This window comes from Amborella trichopoda, chromosome 2 (assembly GCF_054954075.1).
Source record: "Amborella trichopoda isolate Santa Cruz 75 chromosome 2, AtrichopodaSantaCruz75HAP2 v2.0, whole genome shotgun sequence".
Taxonomy (NCBI): Eukaryota; Viridiplantae; Streptophyta; class Magnoliopsida; order Amborellales; family Amborellaceae; genus Amborella; species Amborella trichopoda.
The window spans coordinates 39,235,436-39,262,768 of NC_142337.1; the positions used below are offsets into that span (position 1 = coordinate 39,235,436).

A 27,333-nucleotide genomic window follows, 5' to 3' on the forward strand; every position below is an offset into this window, starting at 1 on the left:
TTAATAGAGGCTTCATTTTTGTAAACTTTAAGGGTGTTGTTGCTAAAGAAATTAACCTTACCTGGATAACATCCCTAATTTTTACTGACGAGGTATTTGCCCATTCAGGTAGCCCTTGGACTTGTAGAAGTCTAAATGTTAAAGGTAATTTATCTCTCTGAACATTGAACTGGCAAATGGCCTCCAAGCTATCAATAGATGCAGATTCTTTCTTCAGTTTTTTGTAACCAGATTGTCCAGAATTGACAGTTACCGATTTATTAACCGCCTCTGTGGAGAGTTTATTTGGTACCTCATCCTGCAATTAATTTAAGAGAACTTCAAAACAGCAAAGCATAGAGACAACAAAACTGGAAATTCATAATAAACCTCAAAAGGGTAACTTTAAACTGTAATACAAAATCAACTTTCGTTGTGAATCATTCTCCAAAAAAAAAGTAGCACGCTAGATGCAACAAAAGGGACCAAATTATATAATGGGACAATAGATCATTTACCAACATTACAAACAACAAAGCAACATTATTCATAAGAATTTGTAAGAAAATTAACAGCATTTGACATGACGAATCAAATTAAAACACAAACTTGGGATATAATCCGATTGGCATCAAAGCACTTAGAAATACAAATAAATGCACACGTGCATGTATACACTGTCTATAAGTGCATGTACATATATAAATAAATGCGCATGTATGCAAGCATGCAAAGATATAAAATGTTCATTCCACATATATGAACAATTACAAAGTAGCATAAATTAACAGGAGATAAGTGGAAACCATCTAAGCCTTCAAGAAAATGATTAGGGTATCATATAGTCAAAGTAAGCCGAAACAGAACTTATCGCTGCCCTCATTACTATGCAGATCTAACTTAGTCAAAAATTAATCAAATATTCCAAAGATGCAAACCCATGTCAATCATAGGGCATCTCTAGAAATCACCAACCCATGTCAACCATAAGGCATCTCTAGAAATCACCACCACTTCAAGAAGTCTGAAACAATTCCAATCAATCAACTCACTGCCGATCACCATAAACACGAGCTGAAGATTGTTTGTAGACATTGCAACCTGTGTATCTTAGAATCATTTCACGGGTGACAAGGTAGAGTAGGTGATCAAAATCCTTAAGAAAGAGACACAATGTGAAATGCAAAATTTGGCTGCCTTTCCCCCCCGTAAAGACTAAAGACAAGTTTTGGGGGCGTTGTGTCCCAGCCAGCAAAAAAAAGCTACCATTATTGATCCTTCTATGAGTAAACTTCAGAGTTGTTCTGACGTCTTGCATTCCGAAGCTTGTGGTCCAGCTCCCTCCTTATTGGAATTATGTCATGTTTATTGATGATTTCTCTTAAAGATGGATATATTTAGCAGGGGAATACGCCAATGTACATGTCATCCTTCAGGCCCCCAACAACATGATTGAAACTCAATTTAGAGTTTTATCAGACTCACTGGGAGACCATATGTCAAATAACCCCTAAAGGTAATGCCCCGGAAAAGAAATTGTCCACTGGAAAGTTGCCTCTACATACTGCAAACAAAATGGCAACGTCAAAGAAAGAATAGTTATGCATAAGAAACTTCTATCTGCTCCTTTTTGTTGCACTTGTGCATACCACATGATTTTTTGGAAAGGTTGCATCTAGCGTTGTTTGCCTAACGTTTTGGTCAACTCCCTGACTTACTAATAATACCTCAATAGTTGACGTCTCTATTGGAAAAATATTGGGTTCACCTCCTTTGTTTTATTGTCATCCGCACTGAAAATAGTTAGGCAATCCATAAACAGTGTACTCCTAGGTTGTTTAGGAACCAAAAGGGGAACTCTATTGATTAGATCCATTAATAATAAATTATATGTATCCAAGAATGTCATCTTATATCCAGTACAAATAGTAAATAAATAATTCCAATGGTGACCATGAAACCACCCTGTCACATACAGTGATTCTTCAATCCTTGAGAGGCCGTGAAGAAAAGGTAAGTCAATGTAAACTTCAACGATGATCAAGCTACAATTTTAAATATTCCCATACGCTGCAAGTTTGCATTCGTCCACACTCCATCATCTGTCACAAACGACTCAGCAACATGGGGAGTAAATTTTTGCACAGATTATTCATTAACGAATGTTTCAAACTCGAGTGAAATTTTAGAACATTGTTCTTCAAGAACTTTCCTACCACCGTGCCATATTCTGTAACATATTTATGACTCATCATGGTCTTTCTTGATTCTGTTCATAAGACCAAAATGTAAAACAAAGCTCCTACTTAACCCTATTGCCATTTTGTTCACGAGACCAGATCTTACAAAGAAGTGTCCACCCTGTCCGCTTTCACAAAAGGATATGGATAAAGAGCTTGCTGCACAGCATCATAACAAAAATCTGGACTTGGTAACAAGGATCATATTTCATAGACTTCAAACCCTGGCTGCTATCAGTATAATCAAAAAAAACAACAGCAACACAGAAAAAAGGAAAGAGTAAAGAAGACTAAGACGAGGAAAGAGAAGATACATGGGAGGAGGAAGAAGAAGAAAAGAAGAGGAGGAATGGGAAGAATAAGAGCAGAAAAGGACAACAAACTAAAATACTATAAAAAAAATAAGGCACTATAAAAAGTAAAGAAGCAATATAGGACATTTAAGGACAATAAAGAACACCTCCTAGTCACATCCATGTATTTCATTTCCTTTGCTATTGTTATTGAATCTTGACGACACGAGAAAAGGCTCAGATATTCCTAAGTTTTTGAGCACTTCAATTTACAAAGTGCACACATGTTTTGAGGCCAACCTCTAGTTATTGAAGTATCACTATATGACTATAATGTTGTTCATGTGAATCATGTCACAATTCATTATGGGAACTATCACGAATAAATAGCTAAACGTAAAGGACTCCAATGAACTCTAAATGAAAGAAAACCACAAGGGAGCCGAATCAAAAAAATACCATCTCTCTCTTGGGAAAAAGTCTGCCAACCGAAGCATCTTGGTGGGCTTGGGATTTAGATCCTAAGGCAACAGAACACGGCTCTACTTAAAAAATGATGGTCGCCACTTGCTACGTAGAACAACTTGCTCTGATCCCAAGTCATTCGCTGCAAATACATAATCCCCTCTAACACCTAACTACCAGAAGGGAACACCGAGAAAGGGCTTCAGGGGCCTGGAAGTCTTTCATGTCTTCTATGTCCCTCTTCCATAATAACATATGCTTCCACCCTAGGGGGGTGAGAGAATTCGATTCTAGTCTAACCTCTGGGTGGGTCACACCCCCCTAAGGGATAGGTATCCATCTCTCTTTAACTTAACTACCAACAAGTCTTCCTCGATTACCGATGACATGACCATCTCCGATAACTGTAGGGTCTTCTTTCAAACGCTCCCTCTTAAATACTGAAACATCTGACATTCTATCTTTGTCCTCTTTACTGCACTCTACCTTCCTCGCCCTATCTGGTGCCGATAGCCTGGTGTGGACCCCTTCCCCGTCCGATTCTTTCTTGGTTGCCTCCGTCTACAAAAAACTCTTGCAACCCCCACCTTTCCCCATTCTCCGACCTTTCTTGTATCTCAGTGTGGTCTCCGATCGCTCCACCAAAAGTGCACACTTTCAACTGGATAGCGTGCTCTGAAAAAGCTCTCACAATGGACCAACTCCAATGGAGCGGAATTCCCATTCCAAATCGCTACGTCATGGGCCTCTACAAAGAAGAGAGAAACCCCCCACCTTTTCATACATTGCAACCTAGCCCTCAACCTGTGGACTAGAATCCTTCGCCTTTTTCGATCTTTCCTGGGTAACTCCTGCTTCCCTACCAGCCCTCCTCAAATTCTCGTTGGACTCTCCTTGGCCAAAGGCAAGCAGGCTCTTGTGGCGGGCCTCCATAGCCGCAACGATTTGGGTCATATGGATCGAGAGAAATTTCAAGGATCTTCCGAGGAATCAAATGTGAAGCTCTAGCACTTTTCCACAAAATTACCTCCCATGTCATTTTCTGGGCCTCTAACCACAAGGAATTCAAAGGCATCTCAACTTCAACTTTCCTGCAAAATCGGGAAGAAATTATCCACTTCCGTCCCCCTCGAGTATCTCAAGCGAACAACTGGTCCCTCCCAATGGCGCGCCTTACAAAACCCAATTTTGATGGGTGTTCTCTACATAACCCAGGACCAGCAAGAGTGGGTGCGGTCGTCAGAGACTACCACGGTAATATCCTGGCCTCTTTTTCCTTGATCATTGGCCACGCCGACTCCCAGCTCTCGAAGTCTATTGCACTCCTTTCGAGACTCAAATTGTTCGACCATGTGTGGGGTCAACCACTAATTGTTGAAGGAGACGCCAAAAATATTATGACATGGGCTGCCGGACTTGCTCCTCCCCCTGGCATCTTGCTTCGATTTATGATGAGATAATACAATTTTGCAGGGATATAGCCATCTCATGGAGGCATACTTGGAGGACGCAAACGCCTTGGCGGACCAACTGGCTAAGGACGGCACACACTCAAGCTCATGAGAGACTGAAGTTTTTGGATCATTGTCGTCTTTCGAGAATCGCAGGATGTTTTGGACTATCGGGATCATCAGCCTCTTTTTGTAAATCCTCTGTAAAGGGCATTACTTATAAGCCCCACCCATTTTTTGTACAAGGTCCCCTCTTGGGGAGCCTAATATTTTTTGCTACGAGTCCCGACTTGTGGTTGTCTTGACGGACCACGGTATTTCCTTACTTTTTTCAATACAACAGTTAACAGCATCAAAGAAAATCACAGTTCTGAATTCATTACACAGAACAGTATCTCATTAGCTATGCTTCATGGCATCATCAAGACATGTCTCTGGGTAAGAGAAATCACAATTCCAGGACAGGGGAACCATGTACTATCTTATAGGAACCATGACTCCAAGAAACATCTAGTTCGAAAGTACCTCCCAGATCTGGAGGGATCATGAAGCAGAGAACACTCCCCCATATTCCCCCAAGAATCAGCAAGCAAAACAATTCAGACTAATCCAATGAACAAGCCATCAACTGAGAAAAATTTCTAGCTCAGTCTAACCTAGATTGACAGGTCAAAATTGTTGGTGGAAGAGTTCAAAGAAATCAAGAAAAAATTGTTTTCCCAATCGGTCTAATGAGCAAATAAAACAATTTGTCCAATCCAGACATGAAACTCAAGTTATAGCAACATCATGTTTTCTTTTTTTTTCTCAAGGTCATGAGGAAGCCAGGTCAGAAGGCAGTTTCATTCTTGTTTACACCTATCAAACCAGCCAGCAAGGAACATCCTATGTAACACTAGTTCTGATCACTAAATCTATGATGAGATCAGCATCATTATCTTAAAGGCAAGCGGCACTTCTACACTTCATGTTGCCAATTGTCAGAAGTACTAACAGATGTATTTCACATACATGTTAAATACTTGCCTTTTAAGGTATTTCTGTCATTTAGACATTTTGTATGTTATGTTGATTACCCTTGTAGGTATTTTCACTATTTTGATCATATATAAGCTTATTTGAGAATGCAAATGGAAAGCTTATAACTATGGTATGGATATGGATATGGTATACAATTTTAAAAAATTTCACATAACAGGCTTACATAAGTACATGCGCATACCATAATTTGTACAGCAATAGACTAATGTAAAGACACAAAACCACCACTAATGTGATTCAAATAAAGCACTTCTAGCTTGCCCCCACTATCTTTTCCATTCAAAAACACAATTGAGATTGCCAAGAACAAAACAATTTACACTTGGACAAATTTCTGCACAAATATAACAAGGCTGGTGCAGAAGAGTTACACAAGCCTCACTGCAGACACTTAGAATCCAATCTCAATTTTACATAACTCACATTTCTTGAAGTCACAAAGCAAAACGGGCCATGGTAAACCTTAAAACAATAGAGAAAGTTCCCGATATTACCTCAAGGGTAGATTACACCCCTTGCCAGATATCGCACTGGGATCAAATCCCACCATGCTCCGAACTTTGGGAAGCCAAAGACGCAACTAAAATCACTCTGAAAAGGTGGGAATACGGCCTGATTTTATTGTGAAGATGGCTGCAGTAAATCACTGGGATGATGTGCTTTAAAGTTGCTCTAAACTTGCCTACACCACCAACAATTCATAAGGCAACATATACCAAACAATGGGGTTCATGCTTATGGACCTTTAAAAGACCATGGCCAGTGACTGAAAATGGCTTTAGAATGTGCTGGATACAGCTACAAGGAGGTCTGTTGGAGACTCACATGAAGATGTGAGGGTGGTGTGATGGTATGAGAAGGTATGGCCTACTATATAAAATGCACCATGGAGCATGGAGAACCAATTAATCATCGATGGCTATGGCTCTCACTACACAAAGCAGAGTCTATCAAATGGGGCGAGGAAGACAAGGTATACTCTCAAAAGAAATTTTGGCAGCATTTTCGATTGATGGAAAACGAGTCACCAATGACTTCTATTTATAGAAGAGATCTAGGGTTTCATAAGGGCCTAAAAGCTTCTCCTTAGGATGGATCAATATGGGCTATTAATCTTAGAAATCTATAGGAGAGAGAGGCTTCATAAGCCTTCCACCCTTGATGAGCTATTATCAATCAAGGGTTGGAATTAAACATCTAATCCCTAGGTTTCCAAACACTAATTTCCTTTGATTTCAAACTACAAATAATACTAGATTAATTACAGATAAGCCCTTAAATATCTCGATATTTTGTTTTAAGAAGGGTGAGGACCTTAAACTTTCCCTTAACTCATCCCAAACCCAAGTAAAGGAGGTGGATTGTGTTAGGTAGGCAGCCAACGTACAACTTTGTCAAAACTTCTCATGAATCCTAAATCGACGGTATTTGCTTATGCTAAAGCGTTCCCCATAAGCGAAGCGCTATACCGAAAGCCGAGTACAATAAGAAATGAGCAAGACTTAGCTAGGGCGTTCCCCATAAGCGGAGTGTTGCAGCACTGCCCGATTGCGGTGAAAAATAAGCAAGGGTTTCTACGACATTCTGGAGGAGCGCAGGTAAAAAAGTAGTTCAAGAGAATAGAATTCGTCTAGGCACATGGAATATAAGAACACTTACAGGTAAGAGTATGGAGTTAGTAGATACAATGAGATGAAGGAGAGCAAACATAGCTTGTCTATAGCAAACTAAGTGGAAACAGAAAAAAAGCTAAGGAAATAAATGGATATAAACTTTGATATACAGAAAAGCATAATAATAGAAAACTTGTAGGCGTAATAGTAGATAAAGATTTAAAAATGAAGTAATTAATGTCAAGAGAGTAGATGATAGGATCCTATTAATTAAACTTGTATTAGAGAAGTAATAATTAACATAATTGGTGCTTATGCACCACAAGTAGAACTAGAGTATAAAATTAAGAGAAAATTTTGGGAGGACATAGATGGACTAGTCCATGACACACCAAATGAAGAGAGGACTATTTTAGGAGGGGACTCAAATGGTCATATAGGGAAGGATAGTAGATAATATAAAGAAGTACATGGGGGATATGGATTTGGTGAAAGAAATGAGATGGGTGAGGCTATTCTAGATTTTGTTGTGGCCTGCAACCTAGCAATAGCAAACACTTTAAAAAGCAAGCTGAAAATTTAGAAACCTATAAAAGTGGATCACATAAAAGCTAGATAGACGTCTTCCTAGTTAAAAAGGTAAATCAACCATCATATAAAGACTGTAAGGTTATCCCAAGAGAGAGTTAGACTACAGAGTATAATCTAGTGGCTATGGACGTCTAACAAAAGAGATGAAAGAGTAGGGGTGAAATTAACAGGTGCCCAAGAACTAGGCGGTGGAATTAAAACAATGAGAAAATAGATTTATTTAAAGAAAAATTAGTTAAAGAAGGAAAATGGAACTCTAAATATGAGGTCAATGTTATGTGGAATGAAATGTTTGATTGTATTAAGAAAGTGGCAAAATAAGTTTTAGGCGAAACTAGAGGGAAAATAAATTCTGATAAAGAAACTTGGTGGTGGAATGATGAGGTTCAGAAGGCCATTCCCGAAAACGATTAACAGAAACTTGGGGGTAGAGTGATGAGATTTAGAAGGCCATTCACGAAAAACAATCATGCTATAAAACTTGGCACTGTAATAAAAATGATGAAAACTTAAAAAGAATATAAATATGCTAAGAAAAACTGATGGCCGGCAAAATCATTCTTATTTTTTATTTTTATTGAACTTTAAAGGATGAAATATTATAGTTTTAGGGTTTAATTCTAGAGTTTTTAGTTTTTTAGAGATTCTAGGGTTTTTTTTTCTTATTTACTTAATAAGTACTATTCACAAGTATTATTCACGAGTATTGCTCATGGGTATTGTTCACAAGGGTAAAACTGTCATTACAAAATTTAAGTTTTAAGTTGATATATAGGCCATTTTAATCATTGTATGGACATGTAATGACTTCGAACAATGAATTACAATATATAAGAGGTATGTGGGGCCTTGAAGGGGTAAATTCCACATGATTTTTAGAAATTAAAAGAGGAAAAAGCTTAGACTTTTGGAACCCTAGCTTGAGGTATGAAAAAGAAACCATAGGTTTCTTTTAATTATGCTTGTGTTTAGCTTTATTCCTTGCAGAAATTATTGTTTCCTTCAATTTTTCCTGCATCAAATTGGCATCAGAACCCGCGATCTATAAGGAAAGTAATGTAGCATTGTACAGAGTACTGTAGAACTGTGCGGGGGTTACTGTAGCACTATACGGAGTTACTGTAGCATTGATGTTTTTGGTGCCCTAAGTCAACAACAAGGCGAAAAGTTACAGTAGGGGTCTAAAGTTTGTTAATTTTGACAAACGTTTTGCCAAAACAACCTAGATCTTGCTGATTTCAGCAGTTTTTTGTTGATTATTTCCCTAAGATTTATGATTTCGACAAACCCATGGCAGCGAGAAGGGGCCGTAAAAGGAGGATTTTGTAGATTCACTCCGTGATCCCATAGATGATAGAATTGAGGAACTTGAAAGGCAACTACAGCATTTGGTGCAGTCATTCGTGAGCCTCAATAATGGACAAGACGATTTTTCAGCCCAAAAGGATCTCAAGTACAAGCTTTTTCACTTTTACACTCCGTATGGAGTTAAGAGAATAGTGACAAAAGACCTTGATGTGGAGACATCACTCTAGCGTTTTCGATTTGGAGGAAGAGATTCTTGATTTTGAGAAGGATGTAGATCTGCTACAAGTCTTCGACGCATACTTAGATGAAGAACAAGATCTTGTAGGAAATCCAATCCACAAATATGATCAAGATTTTGTGGTTGAATTGGTATTTGACAAGAAAAAAGATGGACTCAAATGAGAATTGATATGTAAAGTTGTTGGTTTAGTCGTTGAACTCAAATGCATCTGTGGTGTGTTCTAAAGCTGAGCCTGGGCAAATTCAGCAGCGTTACATGGCTGAAGTGATGCAATTTTACCCAATTTATGTGATTAAAAATATTCTACCAACATACAATGACCCTTTCCTTAAGGATTTCTCAGTTCTAATGCACAATCATTATGTTTTGATTAGCGCAGTAACCCAAAAGTCTCATGATCATGTTTACAATATTCAAGTTCCAGAATGTTGTTGGACTAGCGCCAATTTCATCTTAGCACACTTCAAAACTCAAGGACGAGTTTTCTCCGACCAAGGGAGAAATGATGGAGGGCAAAACTATTCTTATTTTTTATTTTCATTCAACTTTAAAGGATGAATATCATAGTTTTATTTTTAGGATTTTTAGTTTCTTTAGAGATTCTAGGATTATTTTTTTATTTACTTCGTAAGTACAATTTACAAGTACTATTCACGAGTACTATTCACGAGTACTATTCATGGGTACTGTGCAAAGGGTAAAATTGTCATTACGAAGTTTAAGTTTAAGTTAGGATATATATACCATTTTAATCATTGTATGAACATGTAATGTCTTTGAACAATAAATTATAATATATAAGAGGTGTGGGGCATTGCGACGGCAAATTCCACATGATTTTTAGAAATTGAAAGAGAGAAAAACTTAAGCTTTTGGAACCCTAGCTTGGGGTATGGAGAAGAAACCTTAGGTTTCTTTGAATTATGTATATAGCTTCGTTCCTAATTGATTATATTGTTTCCTTCAATTTTTCCAGCTTCAAAAACGTTAAATAAATAGTAAGGCTAAACTGAAAGCATATGATACTCCATACAGTAAACTACAAACAAGAAAAGGTGAAAAACATATCTTCAAATTAACAAAAATAAGAGAGAAAAATGTACATATCTAGACCACATTAAATACATTAAGAGTAAGAATCAAAGCGCCATAGTGAAAGATGAAGAGGTCAATGAAAGGTGGAGAGTTTATTTTAAAAAATTATTAAATGATGAACACAATGGGCAGGTAACGTTAGAAAGAATTGTTGGCATAAATCAAGGCGGAGGTCATAAATACATTCGTAGTTACGATATCAGAAGTAAAAGAAGCTTTGAAGAAGATGAAAATAAGAAAGACTTTAGGACCAGATGATATCCTGATAAAGATTTAGAAGTGCATGTGTTCCTAGCTGATTTTTTTTTTTCTTTCAATTTTTCCTACATCAAAAATATTAAACAAATAGTAAGGTTAAACTGAAAGCATATGATACTCCATACAGTAAACTACAAACAAGAAAAGCTGAAAAACGTATCTTCAAATTAGCAAAAATGAGAGAGAAAAATGTACGTATCTAGACCACATTAAATACATTAAGAGTAAGGATCAGAGCATCTTAGTGAAAACTGAAGAGGTCAATGAAAGGTGGAGAGTTTATTTTCAAAAATTATTAAATGATGAACACAATGGGAATTTAACATTAGAAGGAACCGTTAGCATAAATCAAGGCCTAGGACATAAATGCATTCGTAGTTAGGATATCAGAAGTGAAAGAAACATTGAAGAAGATGAAGATAAGAAATGCTTTAGGACCAGATGATATCCTGATAAAGATTTGGAAGTGCATGGGTGAGATCGGCATTGAGTGGTTGACCAAGCTGATCAACAAAGTGTTGAGAACAAAAAAAATGCCAAATGAATGGAAGAAAAGTATTGTGGTACCTATTTATAATAACAAAGGAAACATACAAAATTGTGCGAACTATCGAGGGATCAAACTTATGAGCCACACTATGAAGATGTGGAAGAGAGTGATTGAACAGCAACTACGGCATCAAACGAGTGTATCAAAAAATTAATTCAGTTTTATGCTAGGGAGGTAAACAAAGGAGGCTATTTTCCTACTTAGGAAACTAATTGAGAAGTTTAGGGCGAAGGGAAAAGATCTCCATATGGTCTTAATTGAAAGATCTCCATATGGCCTTAATTGATCTAGAGAAAGCTTATAATAGAGTACCTCGAGATTTAATTTGGTGGGTGTAGAAAAAAAAATGAGTCTCCAAATACTACATCGACTTGGTGACAGATTTGTACGAGGAAGCACTAACTAATGTGCGAACAACTAGTGAAGAGACAAATGAGTTTTCAATAACAATAAGTCTACATCAGGGGTCAACATTGAGTTCATACCTCTATCTTAGTTATGGACAACTTAACTAAGCACCTTCAAGATGAGGTACTGTGGTGTATGTTATTTGTAGACGACATAGTTTTGATCGATGAGACCCAAACGGCATCAATATAAAGTTAGAACTTTGGAGTGATGCTCTAAGATCTAAAAGTTTAAAATTAGTCGGACTAAGAGTATATAGAATAAAAATTTAGTAATAATAGGAGTAGAGATGAGGAAGTAGTTAAAATTGACGATCAATAAATACCAAAAAGAGTGCATTTTCGATATCTTGGGTCGATAATTAAGGGTGGCAACGGGTCGGGTATGGGTCAAGTCCTGTTGGACCTAGACCCGGACCCAAATACCACAGGATGGAACCGTACCCAGACCCGACAGGTTCAGAATTCCCATACCCGTATCCATACCAACAATGAGATCCATACTCAAAACAGTTATCCCTACCAAATCAATATGGACCGTCCACTTTGGCAAATCGCAGTCATTCATCCCGGACTTGCTTATCACTAAATTAGGGTTTTCACTCCTTTCACTCCCTGGTCCCTGCCTTCGATCTTCATGGCCTCCTCTGAGCTTTGGTAAAGCTCGTTATTTCTAATGCTAGAGAGAGAAAGCCATGATTTTTGTCTGAGAAGTTGTGGAGTATCAAAGATGTGCGAGAAATTAGACAAGTGGGTCATCTTGAATGTGTGAGGGAAACGTTTGGAGGGATGAGATAGTGGAGATTAGTAGATAGAGAAAGGCGGTGAGAGCGCCATGGATAAGACCCTAAGAGGAAACGAAGCTTTGGCGGAAGAATGGTTTGAGTTTTCAGGTTAATGGTACCAACCCAAAGAGAATGGGAACGTGATGCAGATAAAGGATTAATTTTAGCATTCTGGTTATTTTCTCCCTGCATCAAAACGTCAATGGAAAGGGTGGACTGTAGATGGAAGACTCATGGCTGCGATGGCTTCATTACTGCAAAACCTGCTCACAGAGATTAATCACCAAGTAGAAAGAGAAAGATTTAAAGACTGATAGAAGGGGACTACTAACGAGTATAGAGTAAAACTAATGTTTGAAACCAATCATTGAGGAGAGAGTCATTGAGGAGAGGTCGCCATGGAAATGGAGCTGGAGGCAATGAATAAGTTGCAGAGGAGAGGAAGGAAAATGAGAAAGATAACATAAATTGAATACTTAGGAAGAAAGATAGAGAGAGAAGAGAGTTCAAGGTAGAGAGAATGGGAAATGTAGAGAGAGAAGTAAAAATGCTTAAAGAGTAAAGGTAGGTGACCAAGAGAGAGAAAATGGGGAATTTACAGAAGAGGGAACAATTGTAGAGAGAGAGAGAGGTATAAATAAAACATAACACTAAAAAGAAACTTAAACCTAAAGAGTCCCTAGTCGAGTATTGGGCGGGTCAACTAGTACCCTAACCCATACCCAAAAATCTTCAGGTCTATTTTGTAGGACCCGCACCCTACCCACAGGTCCAAAGACTGGACCCATACCCGGATCCGTGTCGGGTATACCTGGCAAATCCCGGGTCGAATCTGGGTCCATTGCTACCCTTATCAATAATCCAGGAAAATGGAACTGATGAAGAAGATGTCGCACATAGAATTAGATATGGGTGGGCGAAGTGGAAATGTGCAACCGGAGTTTTAGGTGCTTGCCACATATCAATGAAGCTAAAAGGTAAGTTCTATAGGACAGTTATGAAACCAACTTTGCTTTATGGGATGGAATATTAGACGGTCAAGAAATAAAATACCTATTGGATGAGTATAGCTGAGATGTGGATGTTAAGATGGATGAGTAGCAAGACAAGAAGGGATAAAACTCGAAATGAATCAATTCTGAAGAAACTTAGGTGTGGCTTCAATAAGCGATAAGATATTAGGTCGACCAGCCATGTGCAGCGCAAACCCAATATAGCACCTGTTAGGAGATGCAAGTTAATTCAAGTGAAAGGGCAATAAGGGCAAGGGATAGGCCCAAAAGGACATGGACAGAAACAATGAGAAAAAATATGGGAACTTATAATCTCACTAAGGGTATGGCACTTGATATAGCATAATGGTAAACCACGTTTCGTGTAGTCAACCCCAAATAGTTGGGAAAAGACTTTTGATGATAATGGACGAAGGTAGAGAGAGAAAGGGAGCATGCCACACAAGGAAACCTCCTCTCTAATGTCGCATGAGAGAGAGAGAAAAGATATTCCTAAAGCATCTTCCCTTCAACTTTTAACCAACTCACACGTGTGATCAATCAAAATCAAGCATGTACGTAAGATAGCTTTACATAGAGGACAGACAGTTAACAGCATCAAGAAAAAAAAATTACATAGAGGATCGGTATTTAGGTGACATGGGTCCAGCCCTTAGATAATGACCAAAATGTCCTTTGACCTTAGGTACAAATCACCAAACGTTGCCCCATAAAACCATCACGTGACCAAATTACGAAATCATAAATTGACCCCTTAACAAACACAAGTAACACATATTAGTCCATAGCCCCATGTCATGATGACATCATCATTTGGGGCCCACAATAGAGCCATGTGTGCCCCCAAAAGCTCATGTGGGGTCCATTACTCATTGCGACCCCACATGTGCCATCATTCCTACATGCTTGGTCATAAGTGTCCATGCATTTTTAATTTATGGTTAATTTCTCTTTTAGAAAAATTCACAAAAATTTTCCAAAAATTCCCAAAAGATCATGATTAATAATCCAACTTGTTTTGAGCACCTAGAAGAATTATCAAAGAGAAGGCTTGGAATCACTGAACTAGGGCACTCCATTCGGCTACCTTGGAACTCTCACCTACCTTCTCAAATCAACCCAACAGAACCTATGATCCACAGTCTCAAGCAAGGCTTCATGCTTGGCCCATCAATGCCGATTAATAGACAGTGGGCTTCTGGGACTTTGAGGATTGCAAGTGCACCCTCAAGGACAAGTATACTCTGAATCACACACTAGGATGCCGAGAATCCTCTTTATGCACATGTTCACTATCAGTGTTTTAAAATGTGGGATGCGGTCCCGATGCGGTCAGGGGGCCGATGCAGCTCGATGCGGTCCAAATGCGGGCGCATCACCTTGATGCGTTCAATAAATATAAAAAATTCCAAAAAATCTCAAAAAATTGGTTAATGCATGAAAAAAATATGGAGGTGATTTATGTGATAATAGGCATTTAATTTATTCATTAACTCCAATATGTCGGTTGTTCAAAGCATCTAAATTCCCTGTTAGAAGACATTAGAAACTAGAAACTTGAAAGTAACTTAATAGAAGCCATTAGAAAACCATAATCGCAATCGCATACTCAGTCCTTAAAACCCTCGATATGTTGACAAATATATGCCCAAACTTCTTCAAAACAACGCCCAAGCTATTCTCCATCGACAAACCAAACAACACCGAGAGCAAATTGACAATTGTTTGCAAAAACAATTTCTGCCTAAACTTTTTTCTTCATTTGATCCAAAAACAACCACAAATGTGGCTGTTTTTTGTGTTTGCTCGTGGGCACTATTTTCGCCCACGAGCTATGTTGTGCATATGTGCTATGCATATGCGGTGCATGTGCAGGTGCATCCTACCAAAGCTCATATGCACCCCTATGTGATGCGCTTCAAGGTGTATAACGCACTATGCGGCTGCATAGCGAATATGCGACCGCATATGTGGTGATGTAGCCGCATTTTAAAACAATGGCATTTAAAGGCCTAGAAAGCATGTAAATAAAATAAATTATAGTAAATTCTGCAGTTTTGGGAGTGTATGCATTTGACTAACCTAGGGTTTGGCGGTCTATGGCATAGGTCATGTCCAAAACCCTTACCCCTGGGCACGTAGCATACCATTGAGGGAAGTGAGTAATCCTTTATTGAGGTCAAAGAGATATCCATAGACATTGTTTATAGGCCAGGAGAGTTGTGTGGTCTCCTGTATGAGGAAGAAATGCCTACGAGAGCGAGGGCTCAATCATCAACAAATTTTTGCACGACCTATACATATGATAGCCATGTTTTACGAAGCAACATTATATAGAGGGACACATGTACATGTATAGAAAGAAAACCCATGCACTATAGCAATGTGTGCGTTTTGACTTGCTCTTAAGTGGAGAACCATAATCTACATACTAGGATTTTGGTTCCACTGTTAATTGGCTTACTTTGACGAACAAATCATGCCTCTACACTTGATTGTGGATCGTGCGTCTTGTTGGGTTGGTTTGAAAAGATAATAGTGGATCATGGATTCTAGCACAAGTGGGAATGCCCTCACATATAACTTGTTATTTACCTATAAGGTACTTATCCACTTCTAAATTGTATTTCTGTGTGCTTTAGATTTTTGTGGAACTCCAGAAATATTATTTTAAACTAAAATTCAATTACTATGATTTTTTGGATAGGTTTCTGAATTTTAAAATGTTTTTATTTGCTTAAAAAAAAACCCTACAAGGGTATTTTGGAATTTTAAAATTGCAAGGGTATTTTCGGAAATTCATTTTTAGGTGGAACCCACGTGAAGAGGGCAGAGGGTATAGCCTTTCGCACATGTAGGGCCCACAAGGCTGGGACATGTGGTCCCAGATGGGCCACACATGCCACACAAAATATCATTATTTTATTTCGAAAATATTAATTATTTTATTTGACAATAACTTTTTGAAATATTTTGTGAGATTTAAGGGGATCTAGAGTTTAATCACTATTTTATATCTTAATTACCCCTATGTGAGAAAGTAGGAAATCTGGAATATTCTGGATTGTTCTAGAATAACCTAGAAGATAAAATTATGATGAGACAAAATCTAGATTATTAAAAAGTGGATATAGGTCAAACATCAAGGGATAAGGTTCCTAAATATTCACTCTATATAATGATGATTGATCTGGAAATGAATGGCTCTAATGAATTCTCCCTCTTAGATTACCTAAATATTTTGGATACTGCTGAATCCTAATCTAAGTGGGACTCCCAAGGCCCCCATAAGGGCTATCAATAAGAGGTGGATCTCCTCATTCTCTACACATCAGATCTCTCCCATCTCCCTCTCTTGTCTTTGCACCCTCTATAGCCCTCTCTCTCTCTCTCTCTCTCTCTCTCTCTCTCTCTCTCTCCCTATATATATATATATATATATATAGATATATCAGTGTTTTAAAATGCGGGATGCGGCCCTGATGCGGTGGGGGGCCGATGCGGCTTGATGCGGCCCGGATGCGAGTTCATCGCAATGATGCGGTCAATAAACGTAAAAAAATTCTAAAAAATCTAAAAAAATAAGTTAATGCATAGAAAAAAATATGAAGGTGATATATGTGATAGTAGGTATTTTAGTTTAATGATTAACTTCAAAACTATTAGCTGTCGGAGATTTTGTATCCAGTTATCCACTATCCCCTGATAGAAACTAAAAACTTGAAACCAGCTTCATAAAGCATACAACAATCAACAACCATAAGCACAAATTTACACCATAAGCACAACCATCAACAACCATAAGTACAACCATAAGCACAAAATAGTGATATTACAAAATACAAACCAAAAGTCAGGCTCAAGAGAGTAAATAGTTAATAACTTAATACAATCATCCATTTTGAGAGTCAATTTGAAATTTGAACTTCATTTTTTCAAATATCAATCAGACAAGTCATCTTGAGAGTCATCATGCGCATCGTCAATATCATCCTCGACGGCCTCCATGTATTCTTCTTCATCGGTCTCCTCTGAGTCAGCTTCCTCCTCGACCTCTGACGCTAATGTACGAGTGCGACTATACCCAGCAGCTCCTCTACTCCTTTGTGCTCTAGTGTTAGGTCGATCTTCTTCATTAACCCTTGTTGCTAGCTCGACATCAAGCCATGTAAGATCCTCACCCTCAAAAATACGCTCTTGTCTTGGATCCACTGTCCACTCACTTATGGAATCACCATCAGCTTCATATAATTGAATAGGGTTGAGCTTCGTGCGATTTTCATACCTCTCCCTAAGCCGCTCGTTATACCGCACATAAACCAAATCATTCAACTTTTTATGCTCCAACCTATTTCTTTTTTTTGTATGGAGCTGTGGTAGAAATTTGAAATCAGATAAATTAGATTTTAGATTAGAAAATTGAAATTCAAGAAATAAGGATTAAGGAATAAGGAGTAAAGGACTTACATGCTCAAATGCACTCCAATTGCGCTCACAACCAGATGAGCTACATGTGAGATTCAACACTCGAATAGCGAGACGTTGTAGATTTGGTGTCTCGCTTCCATATATGCCCACCATGCAGCTGTATAATATTTTATAATTTAGAATATAGCTAAAATTAAGGGTATAAAATAAACAATGGAACTATACATAAAGTAAGAGACAAGTAAGATTATTTTTGGGCTTTTGGCCCTTACCTGGATTTGTAGTGTCCGTATATCGAGTGGCAATATCTCTCCCAAAGTTTCCCAAGGCTAACTTAAACTTAATCAATTCATGACTCGGGATCTCATCCTGGATATCTTTGGCTGGCACCAACCTCTCCAACACATCTAAAAACCCACCATTTATTACACGAACTGACTCAATGGATGGGTGCTTATAGTGAAGAGATGGGTTTAGAAAATAACCGGCTGAATGGAGGTGCCTGTGAAACTGAGTATCCCATCTCCTATCAATAATTTCAAGCATAGCCTTGCACATATTTTCATCATCCTTTAAAACATCTTTTATTTCAGTTCTTGCCTTAGTCATTGCCTCATGTATGTAGCCCATGGCGGGCTTCGCATCACCATCAACCAGTCGCAGCACTCTCACTAAAGGGCGAGCCACCTCCAATGCAATAATTATTTGACTCCAAAAAGATGTAGTCAAAATAATTTTTTCAGCTTTCTCCCATCCTTATGCTTTGACCATTTGCTTTGACTCCATTGCTCTGAAGCAAACATGGTCCTCAAGGCACTTTTTTGCTTGGCTAGGCTTCGAAGAGTGAAATGACGTGGCAAATCTAGTGATACCCGGTCTCACTAATTCTCTCTTCTTTGTAAGAGACCTCATCATGCTTAGGACTATGGTGTGATTGTAAATAAATCCAACAACAAACATAGCTCTTGAAATCACCCCACTAAATAAAGATGTTGTACCTATTTCCTTAAGCATAAGATTAACACAGTGAGCTGCACAAGGTGTTCAAAACATACGCTTCCTTTTCTAAGTCAAGAAATGCCGAGCTGCAGCATAGTTGGCACCATTGTCAGTGATAATTTCTACCACATTTTGCTCCCCAACAAAATCGACAATCTCATCCATCAAGCCAAATAAGTATATACCATCTTGTGACTTGTTTGATGCATCAATAGACTTAACAAAAAGAGTACCCGTTGGGAAGAAGACATTACCCCAAAAATAAGTATAACAATATTATCGTACAAGAAGGAATAAAAAGTTACCAACTCTGTGAAGTAGTGCTCGATTTCTTCACGGCCTCTGAAATCCCCAATTTCTTATCACAAATTGACTTTAACATCCCCAAATCAACAATAAAATGCATCAAATGAACATCCAAGTATCAAACAACCGCCAAATCGAAGATTTGGATGAAAAAAAAATTTTCGCCAAATTTTTTTTTTTTCTTCGATTTGATGCAAAAAAAGCCGCAAAAGTAGCTGGAAATCTTTGATTAGGGGGTATAGTAACCCTCCAGACAGTTTCCCTAAACATTGGAACAAAAAAAAGACCATTTTGCCCCTCCTCTTGGGGCAAAATCGAAAAAAAAATTCATGGAAACAAATGCAGGCGAGATGCGGTCTGATGTGACTGCATCTGTCAAAAACGCATATGCGCTTGAACGGGATGCGGATGCGAGTGCATCTCGCATGATGCTGCCGCATATGGCCACATATGCGGCGATGCGGCCGCATTTTAAAACACTGATATACATATATATATATATATATATATATATATATATATCACATAGGTGGCATGCCGCCGCCCATAAGAGTTGAGGTGGCACATACCTCTAAGAGGGATTAAAAAGGGGGGGCACGCCCAGCCTTCGTTTTTATATGAAGGGGAGGTGCCAATTGCGAAATGCCCTAGGGCTAAAAAAAGGGTTCTTTATGAAACCCTAATTGCGACCCATGCTCTCAACCCCATAGTTTCAAATAAGGGTGCTTCCCTAGGTTCAAATTTGTCGATTCAGCAGTGCTCGGAATCAAGTGCGCTATTGGCCAAGTGATGGGGTGTGGGGTGGGGTGGGGTGGGGTGGGGTGGGGTGTGCAAAGCCCCAAGGGGTTAACCCCAGGCAAAATCAATAAGTCTTCCCTCAGTTATTGAACTTTCTTTCACATTGTTATCGTTTTATTTTATTTCCTAAAATTGTTAGTTTGTATTCAGTTTGAATAAAGTTTATTTTTTGCAGGAAGTTATTACTAGGTTGTAGTAAGCCAATTTTATTGTTTTTGTGGCACCTATAAATAGAATATTCAACAATTAATAGAAGAAAAGAAAAAATTTGTTGAATTCACAACCTAGAATTCTACATAGCCACTTCTTTCATGCACATCATCATCAAACGATCTCCAAGGAAGGTGGCCTCCTATATAACGCAGTTGTCATATGCACATGTCATTGATGAAGCAATGTCGAGGATTTGGCCCTTCTCACACGCCACCTCATCTACATGAAAATATTGTCCCGGCTCTAACCACGGAAACATGCTGACCTCAACTGAGGGATCACCCTTCAATCCTCACAACAAAAATCCGGGCCTTAGCCCAAACTCGTTATCAAGGGTTTCTATGACCCCAGACTGCCAATTGATCAACCACAAGGGTAGGCGAGCCACCCAACTATCCCCTTTCAGGATCCGAGCTCCCACTGGAGCTAATAAATCAATAAAGGGTATAAGTTGCACAGTTTTAAGGCCACAAAAGCCTGACACAAATCACACTAACCCTTACTTTCTAACAAGGGTCTACAATTGACCAGACCCAAGAACAAAGACCAGCTAAATATTTCAAGACCCTGATTCATCAAACAAAAAGGAGATATACATGTATCTGCACCTCCCTCCATGTTACCACAGCCATGGAGTTCATAATTATTTCTCTATATCTTTCTAGAACGTAACATACTATGTCACACTTGCACAAACTTCCACTAAAAAGCTTTAAGTTTGCAAGTTTTGACAATTAAATACCATAAAAAGGAACTGCCCTTGATAAAGAAATATATCATGAATCAAAAAAAAAGCAATTGATGAACAAAAAAGTTACGTTTCTAGCATCAAGGATAATAATCCTGAAGAGATAATTATCAGAATAATGCAAGAATTTCAAAGCAGTGAGCAAGTATGGACTGGTGAAAATGCACGTTAAGACTATTGGAAATTGACATAATGATTATCTAACACATCTGTAGACATATATCGACACAAGCATAAATAGCAATCACGTGCGATGGAAGAAAGCTTGCCTGCACAAATTCTTCATGTTCAGGATCCTGCCATTTCCGTTTGACTGTACTCAAAGTCCTCTCCACACTAGCTTCTTTCACTTCAAGTGGATCATGTGAAGACATTTTGGAAACAGAGGTTTGTTTATCACAATCCACAACCATGTACTTAAAGCAATGCTTTCCAGGAATCAACTCAAGAACATCTCCATGAACCATTACGGTTTTATTTTTAGGACCCAGTTTATTCCTCTGAACCCCAGATTTAACAATGGCTGGATTTGGTCCTTCCTAGTAGAGCACGTCAAATAATAGAAATCAAGTAATAAGTTTCCAAAATAATATGAGTCAAATCAATTTTATCACTCATCAAAAAAAAATCAATTTTATCAGCATGCATAAAAGTGAACGACTTATAAATACAACTTCTAAAACCATAATAACTCTCAAAACTGTTGCAACATATAAAACTTATGGACACCAATAAGGAAACTATTTTCCATAAGTCTTCAAAGATTATCAACAGTTCAACATATTAAGGTACATTTGTGTGAAGAAGATATATATGCGTAGAAGATGATCACATACCACCACAACTTCAACAGAACCGTCATCCATAGCATTCAAACTGATATGCTTGCGGCTTACTCTTTTATCAGTTGTCCCAAGATCGTTGCGACCTATGACATTGTCTCCTTGGAAAACAGGTAGTTTTGCTAACATGCCATCTTCCTCTTGTCCATTGTTAAGGGGAACCAATAAACCAATCTTAACCTAGAATGTATCAACAAAATAGAAATCCTTGAGAATTATATTTTGAAATATAAAACTGGAGGAACAACTGTGAGAATTATATGGCAAACAAAGACTATATCTGGACTTGCTTAAGTAAATACCCAGCCGGTTTCTTGCACAAACCTATTACAAGATTAATGAATTGATTTCACCTTCAAGCGAAAGTCACATAAAACTAAATTGATATAATGAGAAGATGGAAGAAGATAATACTTTTAATAACTGATGACCAGGATAAAACTAGGCGGACTTTTTTAAAAAACACCTAGGCGTGGTCAAGGCGGACAGCATTAGGCGAAAAACATTAGACGCCCATCTAGGCACCCACCTAGGTGGTGTAAAAGGCGGACGCCAAGGCGCCGCCTCGACATTGGCGGAAAAACTTTTCGGGAGAGGGCAAAAAAAGTAAGTTTACGCCCTTAAAAGGGCGGATAAGGGTTTTGAGGGTCAACCTTGCCCCCAAAAACAATTTTAGTGAACTTTAGAGTAAGAAACATCTTGAAAAAAACTAGATTTGAAGATTTATTGAGAGATTGATTTTTTTCAAAATCCTCGAATGTTCATGATATTAAAGGATAATCATCCCCAATCTTTTTGAAGCTTATAGGGGTTGTAAAAGGGGAGATTTGGGATCCCAAACATTTTGGTTTGACCCAAAATCGAGTCCACTTCAAGCAGGTTGGTATATTTAAATAGTTTTCATTAGGTATTGTATTTTTTTTTCCCCCTTAGTGTCTAATAATATTATTTGTTATTTTTTTTATTTTTTTTGATACTTTGTGATATATATTTGATATGTTATTGTCTATTTGGATTATTATTTTCCCATTTTGATATGTAGTTTGGGTTTTTGGGAAAAAAAATTAATAAAAAAGTCCATTGCTCCCAAACCGAAAAAGTCCATTACCACAAGAATAGAAAAAGTCATTTGTGGCTCTAGTTGTTTTTTCTTGTAAGCATGTATCTATTAGACGCGGGTAAAGGCATAGAGGTCCAATGACACAACCGTCCATGTACATGAACAAACTTATGGTAGTGGCATGAAACCCCAAAAGAATCATTCTTACAGTTTTGTCAATTTTTGCATCTCTCTTTCCGATTTTAGAAATGTTGCATGTCATTAGATAAGTTGTTCGCTTGCATCGAATTGCTTCTATGAGAGAGTAGATTAAAAAAATGAACAAGGTTTTCAAGCTATGCGTTTTGACACATCAGATATGTGAAATGATACAAAAACCAATAAAAATGGTAATATAATATCCCATGACAAATCAGTCCCAAATTAGATGCTATGCTTATTGCTTTTTGACATTTATGTGGCCAACTTTAGGTCTAGTTTCAAACCCAGCCTTAGGAACCCTAGATCTCCTCAACAAAGTTAAGTGATATCATTCGAATTCTAACACGTAGATTATGGTTCAACTTCCTTCCACAATTAGGATGCAAGTATACCCCCTTTACTTTTATGTTTCCATCAGTTTAGATCAGTGTTTAAAAAATGGGTGACCCGATCCGAAATCGGGTGATCCGGATCTGATATCAGCAAAGCTGTATCGGATCTGTTAAAAAACAAGATTCGTTCGGTTCTTAATGGTTCTCTGACAGAACCGGTTATGACACCATTGAACCAGTGATGACTTCATCAACTGTTCTGAAAAAATGGGTGCGAACTTTAAAAACACCTCCCCCCCCCCCCTCCGCCCTTACAACTGAATTTATGATTTTGAAATTTTTTGAAAATATGAGGAAAGGCTACCATCACGTGGAATGGGACCCAACCCACAATAGCCCCCAACCTCCCACCAATGTTTCCAAAAACAATCTTCCCAGCGCCTAGGCGCCCTTGACCAAAACATCGCACACCCAGGCCTAGGCAGCCCAACACGGGCGGATGTACCTGGGCCCACCAATGTTTAAAAAAATGGTCTGCCCAACGCTTAGGCGCCTTGGACCAAAACATCGCACACCCAAGCCCAAGTGGCCCAACACGGGCAGATGTACCTAGGCGGGCACCCAGGGACATGGGCTTGTTTTTATTTTTTATTTTTTATTTTTTTTTAAGATACCCAAAAGGGAAAAAAAGGTAATTTTAACCCCCAAAAAAGGTTTAAATAGGCTATGGGGATTATTTTAAAATCCTAAAGTTAAAAGAACAATTCTATAAACCCTTAATGTCTTAGCTATACCTATTTCTGATAATCAAAAGTGCTATTTGTGGTTTGAAGAAGCTTCCTAAACTTTTTCACTTATTATGTAATATGGAGAGCTGGAGATCATTACTAATACATTTCCTATTAAACTTTTAAATTTTAGGTGGTTTGAATTTTGAAATTTTGAACTAGTTTATATATATATATGTATAGAGAAAGCGAGAGAGAGAACTTGTACTACAGGGCACCCATGGTTCTGGGCACCCGGCTAGGCCCTAGCTGCTGCCTAGCAATTTTTGAAACCTTGCCTCCCACGCACGCGTGCAAGGCTGTAATTTTGGGAGCCTTAAACACATAAAAAAAGAAAATTTGTCTCCTTTCACCCTACAATGTGGGATATATCACATTTGTTGACTTTACATGTTGCAATGCAAATTGACACTTAAAAGATTTAATACTTGTTTTTTGCTTGGTGTGCTAACGTTTTGTGCACTAAAATAAGTTATTTCGTGTCGTGAATGTTTTGAAAACCTATTGCAAAAGAGATTTGATTGGCCTCAAATACAATATAATAATTTGGTGGGACCTTCCTTGTATTTGGGTTACTTGTCTGGCTCGTTCATGTGCTAAGATAGTGAGAATCAAATGAATGCTAAAAAAATGGCAAGAATTAAAATGTGCATTTTGAGATTAGGAAAATTAAAATGTGATGAGCGTTTTGACATTGGGAATATTAAAATCTGATCAGCAGTTTTGACATTAGGAAAATTAAACTGTGAGAATACTATATTGAATTAAAATTAACATTAGGAAAATAGTAGTTTTTTTATATTAGCCTAATATTATTAGGAAAATAATAGTATTATATTCAATTCTATAACATGAATTTATAATTATCATGGAAAAAAAGTTGTATTTTTCAATTTGATCTACTTTTTGAAATGCAATAACATTTACGTTCTTGATACATAACTAAAATGTACATCCAAAAAGAAAACCATCTCTGCATTCACCTATTTTTACAAAGTAATGAAAGTACATAATGCACCACTCCTAATTTCTTTTAGAAAATACAAGAACACTATTTTTGGAGATTTATAGTGATTTTTTGAAAAAACTTTGGGACAAAAATTGCCAATTCGGCTGATTCTTCAATCCGATCCACCGATCCGATACGGGTATGGGTGAGACTGATTTAGGTCACCGCTCCGTTTTTTTAAACATTGGTTTAGATAATTCAGAACAGATAATAAAGAAGTAGCTTCGCAAACAAAGATACAACTCAAAACAGCCGGTGCAGCTGTTGCAGCAGGATTTTCTACCTCGTAACTATTATACTTCAGAATTCACTAATGCCCCCTTTCATAATCAAACAGCCGGTGCAGCTGTTGCAGCGGGATTTTCTGCCTCGTAACTATTACCCTTCAGAATTCACTAATGCCCCCATTTCATAACACTTGAAAAAAAAAAAAAAGATTCTATTTAAGATCTCTATTATCAAAACAAGAATGATAAAAGAAGAAGTCCAGGGATAAATTCACAATAATATCAACCATAAAAGACAAGTACTCCAATCCATAGACAGTGAGAAAGGATATATCATTTAAAATTCGCAACAATATCAAACATGAAAGACAAGTACTCCAGTCAATGGATAGTGAGAAAGAAGATGATCAGACATGTAACGTAATCATTTATGGTGCAGTTAACATTTTCGTAAAAAATGTTTTGAACTTTAACCACGAGTCAGAAACCACCAACTCCCTCCAATCAAGACAAACAAGTCTTACATTGGCAATGTTCCCCAAAATAAGCACTCAATGTGAAGGACATTGAAAACCAAACCTAAAACTAATTAACTGGTTCAACAAATAACAAAAAGTGTCTCCATACCATTCAGTGAACTCCTTCAATCAGACATCATATGAAAGATAAAACCAAATTGCTATTTAGATGTTGAACAAGATTAAAATGTAAACATCATACCCTGTCTCCAGACATTTTTGGCAGTCGAAAGCAGGAGGAGGAATGATCTCGTTTATGCACTGGTAAACAAGAAACTGAACACAAACAGGTTAGCAACCAAAGCTAGATTTCATCAACTAAGTTATCTCCATGACAACACAATTTGATGATTTACGTCAAAAAATGAGACTTAGTGATGAATTTAAAAAATAACATAAAAAGAAAAACAAAGTGTGAAATTGAGACAGTGAGAGAAAACCACCATTTGTTTTAGCGTAATTTACACGGGTACGAACCCTAATGGAAAAGCTAGTAGGTTGCAGGAGACTTGCCATGAAAATGGGAGAGTGCGCTGGAGAAGCGGGAGAAAGAGGGCGCGCCAAATGACGAGAACACCCTAGCCTTGTCTTTCAAGTTCCGGAATAATCGAAGTTGGGATGGGCATATGAATCGACGACCGACGGGACCAAATTTTGTACGAGGGAAATTACAACACGGATAGAAATGTCGAACTTTTATATTTTAAAGAGAGTAATGATTTTACAACATTCGTGAATTAACCGTCCCTAAATGTGACACATATCTCTAAAAACAATTATCATATAGATATAGGATTTAACTTTTTTAAATATCTAATTTAATGATGATCATTTGAGATCCGACACGCATGAGTACAGGAGGATCTAAAAAAAGTCATTTCCCTTTTAAAATAAAATAGTATATTTTAAATTTGAGTAATGATACTAAAAGACCCTCCTACATCAATGTGAATAGGACCTCAAAAGATAACTATTAAATTTTGATATAAATCTTTAAAAAACCCATTCACCCAAGTCTCACACTCATGTGATAACTTTTCTAGAGATATGTGTCAAAATTTAATGGTGATCTTTTGAGGTTTTACTCACATGATTGTGGGTCTTATAGTGTCATTTCTCTTTAAATTTTATAAGTTATATTTTAAAGAGTGCGGTTTGTATAGAGCCTAGGCTTTAAACAATCAAATTAGATCCTACTTTCAAATAGTACCAAGAAATATGGTTTCAATATTGGAAATGATTGTGATAGCCTTAAAATATATTTTCGTATTTATGTGTAAAGTTTAAAACTTCAAAAATAGTGTAGATCGATAGATCTATGAAAACTTGAAAATTGACGATCAAAAAATACGTTACAAAATACATTATTTTCAAAATTTGAAATCCATTTTTTTCTCATGTCCATGTATCTTGATGTCAAGATGATCAATTTGAAGATATTTGGGCATCAAAACAACCTACTCTAGTAAAAATTGTGAGGTAGGCTCAAATTTGATTGTTTAGAGCCTCAGCTCTATATAAATGTTTCCTTATT

At 37.6% G+C, this 27,333-nt stretch overlaps 2 protein-coding genes across 13 annotated transcripts in view; both read right to left on the reverse strand.

Moving 5' to 3' along the window:
• The window catches only part of TDP1 (tyrosyl-DNA phosphodiesterase-like protein), a 93,770-nt gene extending 67,302 nt beyond the window's left edge, over positions 1-26,468 (reverse strand). For 5 of the 12 annotated variants that reach the window (XR_016049434.1, XR_016049433.1, XM_020662030.2 and 2 more), the window contains exons 1-5: positions 26,243-26,355; positions 26,002-26,075; positions 21,659-21,844; positions 21,092-21,361; positions 62-298 (exon numbers count right to left, since the gene is read on the reverse strand). Coding sequence is in view for 8 of the 12 variants with exons in the window: in XM_020662030.2 (XP_020517689.1) it covers positions 62-298; positions 21,092-21,361; positions 21,659-21,844; positions 26,002-26,075; positions 26,243-26,315 (840 nt within the window). In the remaining 4 variants the exon portion in view is untranslated. Of the gene's footprint in view, positions 1-61; positions 299-21,091; positions 21,362-21,658; positions 21,845-26,001; positions 26,076-26,242 lie in introns of all 12 variants that reach the window. The other 7 variants (XR_016049435.1, XM_011631039.3, XM_088858320.1 and 4 more) reach the window with 3 other exon arrangements.
• Positions 17,127-18,843, reverse strand: LOC148783214 (uncharacterized). The gene is made up of 3 exons (XM_088858324.1): positions 18,031-18,843; positions 17,798-17,915; positions 17,127-17,701 (listed from the first exon to the last, which is right to left on the reverse strand). The coding sequence occupies exons 2-3, from the start codon at positions 17,909-17,911 to the stop codon at positions 17,273-17,275; spliced, it is 543 nt and encodes a 180-aa protein (XP_088714450.1). The 5' UTR covers positions 17,912-17,915; positions 18,031-18,843; the 3' UTR covers positions 17,127-17,272.
• Positions 26,469-27,333: the final 865 nt, after the last annotated feature.